Source organism: Petromyzon marinus, chromosome 22 (assembly GCF_048934315.1).
Source record: "Petromyzon marinus isolate PM22_M1 ecotype Great Lakes invasive population chromosome 22, UKy_Petmar_22M1.pri1.0, whole genome shotgun sequence".
In the NCBI taxonomy this organism is placed as follows: Eukaryota; Metazoa; Chordata; class Hyperoartia; order Petromyzontiformes; family Petromyzontidae; genus Petromyzon; species Petromyzon marinus.
Genome location: NC_133688.1, coordinates 16,020,632 through 16,032,619, shown reverse-complemented (window position 1 = coordinate 16,032,619; position 11,988 = coordinate 16,020,632). Strand labels below are relative to the sequence as shown.

Sequence of the window (11,988 nt, the reverse complement as noted above, 5' to 3'; positions counted from 1 at the left end):
ACAGCCCTGTGAGCCATTCGGCTCTTGAATCGGGTGCAACCACAACAAACAAAAACACGAACAAGAAAACATCTTAAAGTGACTATGTGACTCTGCAAAACAGAAAATTCATGAAAAAACCCAGCAAAATATTCCCGAAAAAAACACCGAACACCACCAACGTTGTGTGCAAATAATCCCAGTGGGATGCCAGTCAAACAACAACAACAACCACAAGAAAACTTAGATTAAGGCCATCAGTCTAACTCCGTACCACAACAAAACAAACATGTCCAAACCAAAAAAACGTTTTCCAAATCACCAAAAAATAAAGCCATAATTGCAACGTAACAGTGATCACAGGGACTGTGACCGAAATTTTAACAATAAACTACATAAATAACATGTAACACCAAATCTTAGAGCCATAGCTGGCTGCATGAGTCACTCCACAAACAACAGGAGCATCAGTCGGAGTATCAAATTTTTCAATGCACCTTTAAGATCAGCACACTAAATCAAAATACAGATAATACTTTGCAGCGGTCATCCGGAGCGAAACATTTTATTTTATTTTAGGCCACTGAATAGCAGTGGCAGCTAGGGGTGTACAACTCCTCTAGAGCAGTTTTGGGTGAAGATCTCATAGGTAGTGATTCAAGTTGCAGTTTATTGGCAATAGCATTCCAGACTCTGGGGGCATCAATAGCAAAGGCCCTTCCTCCAGTTTTTGTACGGCAATAAGGGAATGTGAAGCTGGTAAATGAGCGAAGACCTGAGGTCAAATTTGTTCTTTGAAGCAGAGAGGAGATCCAGCAGGTAGAATGAGAATAAAACAATAAAACAAAATAAGACAATAAAATTCTCACGACGTTTCGGCCACAACACAGGTATTATGGTCGAAACGTCGTGAGAATTTTTATTGTTTTATATATATTTTATTATTTTATTGTTTCCCTTCAACGTGACTTTACCGAAAGAGCTAAGAATACAAGTAGCCTTCTTCAGGTGAAGGAACAGAACTGAAGCACTTCAGTTCTGAAGGAACAGAACTGAAGCACTTCAGTTCTGAAGGAACAGAACTGAAGCACTTCAGTTCTGTTCCTGAAGCACTTCAGTTCTGTTCCTTCGACTGAAGAAGGCTACCTGTGTTGTGGCCGAAACGTCGTGAGAATTGTATTGTCTTATTTTGTTTCATTGTTTTATTCTCATTCTACGTGACTCTAACGAAAGAAGCAAGAAGATGAATCCTTGCAGTCACGAAAGCTTTAAATCGAAATCCAGCAGGTAGTCTGCGGATTTTTTTGGCAGTACATCGTCAATAAATAAGATCTGGTGCACAAGCCGTCGAACTTCTGTTGTTTGTGAAGTGACTCATGCAGCCAGCTATGGCTCTAGGATTTGGTGTTACATGTTATTTTTGTAGTTTATTGTTAAAAATTCGGTCACAGTCCCTGTGATCACTGTTACGTTGCAATTATGGCTTTATTTTTTGGTGATTTGGAAACGTTTTTTTTGTTTGGACATGTTTGTTTTGTTGTAGTACGGAGTTAGACTGACGGCCTTAATCTAAGTTTTCTTGTGGTTGTTGTTGTTGTTGTTTGGCTTTTTTCAGGAATATTTTTGCTGTTTTTTCATGGATTTTCTGTTTGCACAGTCACACACAGTCACTTTAAGATGTGTTTCATGTTCGTGTTTTTTTGTTTTGTTTGTTGTGGTTGCACTCGATTCAACAGCCGAATGGCTCACAGGGCTATACCAAAATAAATAAAACTGAAACTGAGCATTAAGAGATGTTAAGTTTGAAACCCAAGAAGCCGGCGGCGGGGGTGGGGGGGGTGAGGCCCCCCCCCTCATCCCCCGTACCCCTCCCCCCACTACTCCCCCCCCTCCTCCTCTGGTAACGTCACTGCGGTGCGACCTCGTCAGGGGGCTGCTGCTGCCGCCAGCTCGTGTCCCCCCCCCCCACGTCGTCATCGTCTCCGCGTGAACTTCACTCCAGAATCGCCGCCTCCGCCGCCGCCTCCGTCGTCCGCCGCTTCCATCCCCGGCCCGGCTGCGTCTCTCACTCGCAGGCTCACCACCAGCACCACCATCACCAGCAGCAGCCCTCTCGCATGTCTTCCTGAGCCGCAGCGCGTTGTCGTCGTCCTCGTCACACCACCACCACCACCCACCGCCTCTCTCCCCCCGAGGTACGTGGCGTCGAAACCGGTAGGGGTGGAGGGAGAAGGGAGGAGTAGGAGTAGGGGGGGGCGGGCCTTTTGCGGTCCTCGGATAGATGCGCTGCCGCCGGCCTCGAGGGTCGGTGGGTAGGGGAGCCTAGGCCGCAAGCGGTTCGGGGTGGGTTTTGCCGGGGAGGGAGAGAAAGTATATTTTATTTAAAATAATAATAATTAATGGTATAACTTCTTATCATTAAAGTGGCACGCCCCATGAACAAAGGCGTGAGACTCGCGGGTGTTTAAGGCAGAGCGGGATTGATGCCCAAAGGAGGCGAGGCCGCCGCCGCCGCGTTTGCTTTTGACGCTCGCGAGGTTTGATCCGTCGACTCTGCGTGAGAATCTATCCGTCCTTCGCTTGAGATTCCGCCGCATTCGAAGGGTGAGGCACTTAATTTTTTAGAGTTTCTCGCAAGGAGTGAGAGAGATTGACCCCGCGGGGAGTGAGACTCAATCGCGGCTTGGACTTGAGATCCACGCCATTCTCTGGGTGCGTGTCGCGCCGTGTCCACCCGCGCCACCGATTATTACGCATTTCGCGTACGTGAGAATGGGTGCTTCGTTATATAATGTACTGTAGTTATTATTAACCGTCTCCGCATCTTCACGTCCCCGTACCCTATCCCCAAGTAGACACTGAAGTTTCCACGCCGTCGCTAGGTAAGCTTACAACCGAGACGCGTCAATCTAACGCCGCAAATCGTGAATCTCACGTCGCGTTATACCAGGCTCCCGACTTGTGTGGGGGACTTTTGTCTTTAGAAGTTGGCACAATCGCTGTCTTACTGTCGGTGAACGCTCTCGTTTCCCAGTAAATTCCTCGGGTAATTTATTGTTGTGTTGGTGATAGAGATTTACTCGATATAGAATTACTCCATTGGAATGTGGAATCGCCACATTCCTGTGGGATGTGAGCGACACTTGTACGTTGGCAGTGGATATGACATTACATTTTAAACATTAATAATGCTCCCATCCGGTGTGTATTCACGCCTACCAGATGAATGTGGAGTTTTTTAACACTGACAGTGAGCTGGCGCCGTTCCTCGTTAGTTTGAGTGCGACTCGTGGTTGGTCCCTCTTAAACCTTACACGACAGATGCCGCTGCCTCTGTGTCATTTTTACGTAACGAAATATGCTGTAACCCAAACAAAAACATTTGTTGGTGAGACACGATTTTAATTATTGCACTGAGACAATATTTTAAGATCACTGTTAAGTTTATGTACACCAATGCAGTCGCACTACGGGAAAGCTCTGTATTTAAAACATGTTGTCTTATTAACGAAGCCAAAAACGCCGTTTCTGATTGCCCAGCACACGGTCCAGGTAATATATTTACATTATAACAAGTGTTTTTTTGTTTCTTGGGTAACGTCTTTAAGTCGGATTCGGGCGCACGTCACGACACACGACACCCTGTTTGCGCTATTTGTAGCGTGCTGTCATGCAAGCGTGCGTGCCATAGAAAGTGGATCGCGTTATTTTAATAACGCTGCGGTGCTCGGTTTTGTGCACCCTCGTGCATACCGAGACAGCCTCTCGTGAACGCTGTCGTGTTGACGAGCACCTATTGAGAAGGACCGGTGTGTGTCTCACGTGCGAGGTGCCGCGTGGTGGGTAGCGTCACTCAGTCTTGAATGTTTCATCTCTGCGATGCGGATGTTTGTGTCCACAGCTTGTCAAGTATTCGTTTTGGGCCAAGGCGACCTAGTGAAGCTCATGTCGCCCTAGGGAAGGCCCAGAGCAGGTTTTGATATTGGATACCATAGTGCTTAAATCGGTGAGCACCACACTAACATCTCATATCTATGCTCCGCGTATTTACCAACCCGCATTGACAAGCCTGGTGAAATATGGGGACATAACACCCACGACCCACAAAGTGTGGGGAGGTGCTCATCTGGCAGTGGTTTGACAAAATGGCTATACATGCACACCTTTTGTTAAGCTTCATAATCAGGAATTGAATTAGGGGTGGCTGTGATTGCAGCAACGTTTGTGAACCGCAACTACTCCACTTTCCTACACGGTGGCAAAGATTCTCAGCAGATATACTATCAGGGCAAGTGCTGTGAGTGACGTGTACGCAAAGTACAAATGTTCTTGCTCTTGTACACTTGTCACACTTTTGTGTCCCTCGGGCACAAGTGCTGGCTCGCTTTTGAGAAAGATCTGTTCATACGAGTAAATGTTGCTCTTGTTTTGCGTTTGTTTTGTAGAACTCAGTGCCTTTGCAGTTTCCCCCCGCTACCTATCAGAGATGTCCTTCTTTTTTTCGTGGATCTATAAAGGGTTCAGCAGCATGCTGCAGTTCCTGGGTGAGTATTGACAAACGGGGCAAGGGGGTCACAATGTATACAAAGTTGTAGAAAAAATAAATAGTTTATGCATCAAGAGCAGCCACGGTCAATCCACTTCTGGATGAAGCCCTCCCCAAGCTGCTGCCATTCCTCACAATTGTTTGATGTAAAGTCCAATTCACACCTGCACACTAGCTGATTTTATTGCTCCATCTACTCATGTTCTTTTGGATGTTAATTGGTGCCACTTCGTAATTATTCTTGTTCATCAATCATCCCTTCTGGCTATATGTTCTGCCAGAGCCGACTTTTCAACAGTTTTAGTCATGTCTGTAACCTGCTTATGTTTTTTCATATCCATGTTTTCATCTTTATGACTGTCTTTGTATTTCCCATTGATTTAATTTTGTCATTTGTAACAGCCGGGTGGTGGTGGCGCACGCGAGGGTTAGTGGATCACACATGTTGTGAAACGCCCTTCCTGTGGGCGTCTAGGTGCCATACCCTTGAAAACTATTTTTTTAGAACAGATATTTGTGTTTAGTTTGTTGTCCTTCCCCCACTCCTCTCCTCCGATTAGCACTGTTGGCTACGTACGGTGCGAAAGAAGTTCAACATACATACATACATACCCTGCCTCGCTAGAAGGCAGTACAACAAGTTGCCTAATCTTCATAGGTTTTCATATGTATGGACACATGGGCTTTTTTTCCGGGTACTCCGGAGTCCTCCCACACGTATAAAGACTCATAAATTGGCTGAAAACATCTTAAAATACAATACCAATGCTGGACCCTCCTGAAAAATAGTTGTATGATTATGTAGCTTTCCTGGACAAAATAATTATTAATATTATATATAGAGTTAACTTCCACAAAGTTTCCTATATGTGAAATGGTATTCTTGGTTTTCAGTGCATTACACTTGGCTGTGTAAAGTGACATGCTTGGTATTCCTAAAATAATTGTATTTTACCAAGCTTGGTTGAGATTGGTCAGGAATCCACAGCCCATTAGATGAACCCTAAGCATATTCCAAACATTCATAATATTTTACCCTACATAACCAACTGTGATCCTTGATTGAAAACAAAGGTTAGCGATACATTGTTAAAGTAAAATGCTAATCGAAGATTGACAAATTAATGTCTTCTAGGCCTGTATAAGAAGTCTGGGAAGCTGGTGTTCCTTGGGTTGGATAATGCTGGCAAAACAACACTGCTTTGCATGCTCAAGGATGATCGAATGGGCCAGCCAGTTCCTACCCTGCACCCAAGTGAGCTTCATGAACAGAACATGGTTATTTCTTTAAAAACGCTCAACCCCCCTGAGAAAGAGAGACAAAGCAAAGCTTTCCCGTATAAACAAGTGACATAATAAAGAGTGGTAATCATCTCTTTAATACTGGCTGATAACAGAAAAATATATAATCGGCTGACATTTTGGGCAAATGGCCCTGTTTCACAGCACTGAGATCGGGTAGAGGTTGGTTTGTAATTGGAGATTTCACTTTATGCTCGAGGGTTTAAAAAAGCTAGATTTTATAAGATTGTTAACATAGAAACGCCCTGAGAACAATTGTTTAAGGGCGCTTTATATGTAAAAATTATCATTTTTCAAAGAGTTATAAATTGACATATAACTAGTTTAATTTTAGTGGCCATTAATTGCATGTCAAAAAAAATGTCTTCGATCCAAAATATATATTTATAGATTTTTTATTTTCATGTGCTGGACTTGGTGCTTCTCAGCATTACTGTAGCGTGAACATGATCAAATAATACTACAATGGATTTATTTTTGATCAAGAGCATTTCTCATTTAAATCAATATTTTTTACATCACAATAGTACAACGGTAATGAGCAGTCTCTTATTATTAGTAATTATACTGGTAACATTAAAAAGAAGTTATTCAAACTCACACCATACTGATTTGAAAAATGTGTGTTTTTCTTCTATCTATAATTTGTGCTTGTACTGAAGTGTGTAATAACAAGCTGTATGTAACATGCCTATGATCTCTCTCCAGCTTCAGAAGAGTTGACGATGGCTGGCATGACCTTTACCACCTTTGACTTGGGTGGCCACGCACAAGGTAAACACACTGGCATTCTCAGAAATTATCTTCCATAAGTACATCAGCTTTTTACTACACTGGAATTAACTTATTTTACGTGAATTGATGCATGTATTGTCTTTTGCTTGGGGAGTTCAGCACGCAGGATTTGGAAAAACTACCTACCTGCGATCGATGGGGTGGTCTTTCTTGTGGATTGCACAGACCATGAGAGACTCACAGAAGCCAAGAAAGAGTTAGATGTAAGGCCCACTCCTGTGTTTGCCACTGCCTTGACAACAATATAGAGTTTGTGTTGAAATAGAATAAGAAATGAAGGGACTGCCATTGGCAGTGGTGCATAAGTACAAATAAAATACTCATTGCATTCAGTCAAATGGCTGGTTATTAATGAGTTTAAAAATAATTTATGTACAGCAATACCAGTTTCGACATTTCATTTTGTTTTTGTTACCTTAAAGGTTCACCAATAACGTTGAACTTGAGTTCACCAGCCTTGCTGGCCAATTGTGTGCACTCTGGTTATTCATTCATGGCATGTGTGCCACAGTGCGGATTTTACTCGAGAGAGTTGGGCATTAAGTGATGCCCCTTCACAGGGCTGTGCGGGACTTTTATAAAATATGCCATGACGACTCTTCCCTTTTCTGACAGGCTCTGATAACGGATGAAACGATTGCCAACGTGCCCGTCCTCATCCTGGGAAATAAAATCGACCGGCCGGAGGCGATCAGCGAGGAGCGCTTGCGTGAAGTGTTTGGCCTTTATGGCCAGACGACTGGAAAGGTATGGCACCAACAACCAGGCCCTGCCGCTTGTCTCTTAAGCGTGTGGATGTATTTGCTTCCCTGCTATCACAGGAATGTGTGTCGCATTTTGGTTTGTTGGTGGTGATTTTTCATATCTGGAAAATTCCACCCAACATTTGTCCGACTTCTCATGCTTTGGGATTTTAAAAGTTATTTTTATCAATTTTAATGTGTTGTTCTATTGACCTAAATGTACCATTAACATGTAATTTGTGATAATGTAGATGAATAGTACATCTGTTCTAACATGTACTATTTTAATGGATGAATCGTGAGCATAAGAATCAATTTCCTAGATGAATCGGCATCATATTACATGCCCAATTAATCATTGAAAAAAATGTTTGTGTGTACATAATATACACGCAGATTGCATTCGTGTATGTGAGCCGATGCGCTGTCGTATATATGGTGATGCTCATCATTTACCACCTTCCCCATGTTTGTGTGAGCAGGGTAATATCCCGCTCAAAGACCTCAACACTCGCCCGCTGGAGGTGTTCATGTGCAGCGTGCTGAAGCGACAGGGATATGGAGAAGGCTTCCGTTGGATGTCGCAGTACATCAACTGACCTACACAGCCACTAGCATCGCTTGCCTCAGTTTGGCGACGACTGTGCAAAAACATGCAAGGCTTTTTTTTACTGTAAACTACCCAGATGGTTACCACTTAAATGAAGACTGAAATATATTGCCACATCACAACAAACTTTAGTTTGACGATTCCTCTCAAAGTGTAAGCGCGGGCAGGGATACAACATGTGCATAGGACTTTGTACAGTACATGCTTAAGCAGCTGTGTACATTTTTTTGCTTTGGGAGCTTGTGTACAGTTTGTGCTTTGGAAATGACCGATTGTTTGCAAAATTGGACTGCCAATATTTCTGTGGATTGTGCTTATGTTTATTCTGATAATTCAGAATGTAAATACAGAAATAGGATCATTATTACCCTTCCCAACCCCTTTCTAATCCCTTAATGAGAAAAAAAATATTCGTAGCTATTTTGCAATATAATAAAAATGATCTGTCTAGCTCCTGGGTAAGTGATAAAAAAGACTGACAAATAAGTGCATTCTAAGAAATGGTGTTAAACATAGGGTATATTAAGCGTCTTCAAACGTGTCTAAGACAGTTGCTCACAGCTTGACAAGTTATCTGTTCCAGTAATTTTTTTTGACCTTTTTGAATACAGAGATCATGATGAGAGAAAAGCTAGTTGGTTGTGATGCCTCCTAGGTTTGATTTATCCTTGTATGTTTGTGTGTGTTTGTGCTGCTATGGAGTTTCACGTTAAACCCAGCATGGTAGCAGCACTCCCTGCTCGTACACTCTCGCCACGGAACACCAGGATGCTGGTCTTAATGTTTTGATTCGTGCTTAATGATCAACTACCTGTTGTTGGTGGTGATGGGCTCAACACTTAACACTAAGATATTTTGATCATTTTACTGAAATAGACTTTGTGGAGCCTAAGTTTCTGGGAGACTCAACAATAGATATGGGATACAGCCTTTGTCACGTGTTTCACGGTTTTAAGCCTTACTGTTTGGTAAGTTATAAAGTGGGAAAAAAGATTGTACTATTTGCATAATATTTGCTTACTGTGTATATGCCCCTATCATATATACAAATACAGAAAGGTGATCACAATCCTTTCTCTACCACACGATGAAATTAAACGTGAAAATTCTCAACTGCTGCAATGTGTGTACTAGGCAAACTTTGTTTAGTTTTCTAGTGCCAAAGTATGTTCGTACAGCACCAGAGTTAAGAGGGTCTTAACGCAGTGTGAATCGTTTTGCATGAACTCATCTTTGTGCAATGCCCGTTATGAAATACTGTACCTATACAGGTTGACTCCCAAGTCTAGCTTGACAAATACAATAGCCCAGACTGCTGTATTATGTAGGTTTTATATACATGTAATTATATAATATATTTATGTAGCCATCTAAACTGATGAGGGGTGGAAGTGGAAATGTGTGGGTGAAGAGTGTTGTCACTCTATGGCTGTAGATTTGGCCGTGTTTGGTGGTTATCTGTGTGGCACTTCCAGTTACGATTTCACATTTTCTAAAGAAACGCCGGTGGTAGCGCTAATCTCTGGATGCCCCAATGATATTTCCCTCTAGCACCTCTAGCATTGCCCATAATGTTGCAGTGATTTTAAATGACGTTATGATAGTGTTGGTGGTTTTGCCAACATAAGTGGGGGAATCTCCCAATAAAAAAAATCTCAATACTGAAAATATGTCTGTGCCTGGCATATGTGGCACTGGTGATCCCTTGGGAGATTTTAAGTGTGCTAATTTTCTTCATTATCCTCTTGCCTTTTTGCCTGCAATCATTTGAACTCTGATTTGGATGTCTGTTACATTGTAAAGTGCTCAACAAATTAAAACAATTATTGGTTCTAGAGCCTGTGTTGCGTGCATGGAAACATGTTTAAACATTTGGATTGAGGTGAAAAGTTAGGCAATTATCGTAGCTCCCACCTTCAATCAGTAACAAAAAACCCCAATGCATTCGTCGATAACACTGCCTAAAAAAGGATAATAATCGGTGACATTTCAGGAAATGGCCCTTCATAGTATATGAATGACCTTCCTTACATGGTTGCTTTGAACTAAAATAATATCTTTGCTTCTTCCGAGTATTTTTCCCCACTCGGGTCTGCCTTCCTGAGCGATCACTCCATGTCCACTCCACAATCCACACCCCATTTTCACCATTTTAAACCACCTTATGGTCTAAGTTCCTCTGGCTTGGCGCAGCTTCCATGTTCATCACCTATTTTGTTTCCAATGGGGTGATGTTTCTACCGCCCTTCGTAACGTCATGTTTTAGTTGCAGCACGGATGCGCTTAGCCTTCGAAAAATAACGGATGGGTTTTAAGGGAGGTAGTCCAGCCTTTACCTCCCCCTGCACTCCTTCAACCAAAGCAACACTTTTTTTGTTATTTATAAACACCACTACTACGATATAAACCATAGGTCGGCTACAGATATACTCTCCATCGGACTTCAACCCTAGCAACCGCAGAGAGCACATGGATTAAAAAAAAGTATTGCTTAATATTCTCACTACAGTACTATGCTTCATTCAGACAAAGCCTCAAATGGTATGAGCTCATGTAAAGTAATTGTTCTATAAATACTCGCAACATCCAGCTTGACAGGTTTTTTTGCAGCAACTGACAGGAATGTTGGGATAATTTATGAATATATATCCCCCCACCCATTTCATGGCCCCTGATTGCCATTTCCCGCGCAGTCTCCAAAACCACCGTGCTTTAAAATCCATGGCATTGTCTCTCTCTTCAATCCGCCTGTCGGTCTGAGTGAGATAGGATCGGCAAAACTGTTTACAGGCCTTTGTCAATCCATTGCTGGCTCTTGGCCCCCTCAAGACCATTTTGGTAATGAGGGATGTCTAACCATAACTTCGTTATTCCGGCCGCTGTGAGTTGGGTGACATGGGAGCCCCGGACTGGGTTAGATGTTGCTTGCACACCGATGTTAGCTGTGGCCGGAAATCCAACGCGCGCTGCCGGTATTCATCATGCGGTGTGCAAACACCACTGTGCCAATTGCTGAAACCTAGGAGAAACTATAACTTATATTAAATATACATCGAGGGTAACTGCCCAAATACCAGCTCAAACGAGCTACCCTGCAACGTCACCAAGAAATATACAGGTACTCCTCTTCTTACGAATAGTCGACTTACGAACTTTCAGATATACGAACAAACCTGTCCGTATTTCCAGTTGCCTGTTCGGACCAAGAGTCGTAAGTTCAACCGCCGCGCAATAGATGGTGGTGGTGGCGGCATCTGCATGTGCAGAACATGAACAACAAGTGTCATCCGCAGGAGATTGTACAACTTTTTAAAACATTTTCCGTGTTTAGTGTGCATGCCGTACAACATGCTTGGAATCGACAGGAGTAAAGTTGGACTTACGAACAACTCAACTTACGGACGGACCTCTGGAACCTAACTCGTTCGTAAGTAGAATGCCTGTAATTTGATTTCAGTGCAGTAATTTGCAGTGCCAGATTGCAATGATCTCATTTCTACAGGAGTGCAATCTTGATTTGAAGCTTTCGTGACTGCAGGAATCCATACTCTCTGCAGCAATCCATACTCTCTGGTTATTTCGGTAAAGTCACGTAGGTAGAAAAAATAATAATAGATCATGACGTTTCGATCGCAACAACAAGCGACCGTCTTCAGGTGAAAGGAGTGTGCATTTGTGACCATTCTCAGTGCAATTTCATGCACAGCCCACGAAAGATAAAATTAAATAAAAGGTAGTCAAATGACCAGAACTTTGGATGTTATTCGGGATGATACGTGATGCATTTGTGCTGTGCAATTGTACTCCCGAGTAGCACGGTTGGCTACGTACGGTGCGAAAGAAGTTCAACATACAGTCCATACATTACTCATTGGTTTTTTCGGTAAAGTCACGTATGTAGAAATACAATAAAATTATATTAAAACAAAAAACAATCACGACGTTTCGATCACAACGATTGTTTTTTTTTTTATATAATTTTATTGTATTTCTACATACGTGACTTTACCGAA

General features: G+C 42.6%; 1 protein-coding gene across 3 annotated transcripts; it reads left to right on the top strand.

Moving 5' to 3' along the window:
* Positions 1 to 1,897: 1,897 nt before the first annotated feature.
* LOC116944930 (small COPII coat GTPase SAR1B) lies at positions 1,898 to 9,810 on the top strand. 3 transcript variants are annotated; one of them, XM_032958878.2, is made up of 9 exons: positions 1,899 to 2,174; positions 2,835 to 2,861; positions 3,881 to 3,985; positions 4,425 to 4,523; positions 5,661 to 5,780; positions 6,536 to 6,601; positions 6,722 to 6,825; positions 7,238 to 7,369; positions 7,848 to 9,810. In XM_032958878.2, exons 4-9 carry the CDS (start codon positions 4,466 to 4,468, stop codon positions 7,962 to 7,964), a joined length of 597 nt encoding a protein of 198 aa, XP_032814769.1. In that variant the 5' UTR covers positions 1,899 to 2,174; positions 2,835 to 2,861; positions 3,881 to 3,985; positions 4,425 to 4,465; the 3' UTR covers positions 7,965 to 9,810. The 3 variants fall into 3 exon arrangements, with proteins under 3 accessions (XP_032814770.1, XP_032814769.1, XP_032814768.1); XM_032958877.2 differs by lacking the exon at positions 2,835 to 2,861; XM_032958879.2 differs by lacking the exons at positions 2,835 to 2,861; positions 3,881 to 3,985 and having other exon boundaries at positions 1,898 to 2,174.
* Positions 9,811 to 11,988: the final 2,178 nt, after the last annotated feature.

Coding starts and splice junctions, on each gene's coding strand:
- LOC116944930 (XM_032958879.2), top strand. CDS start 4,466: ATGTCCTTCTTTTTTTCGTGGATCTATAAAGGGTTCAGCAGCATGCTG. Junction 4,524..5,660: donor CAGCATGCTGCAGTTCCTGG/GTGAGTATTGAC, acceptor AATGTCTTCTAG/GCCTGTATAAGAAGTCTGGG. Junction 7,370..7,847: donor ATGGCCAGACGACTGGAAAG/GTATGGCACCAA, acceptor TTGTGTGAGCAG/GGTAATATCCCGCTCAAAGA.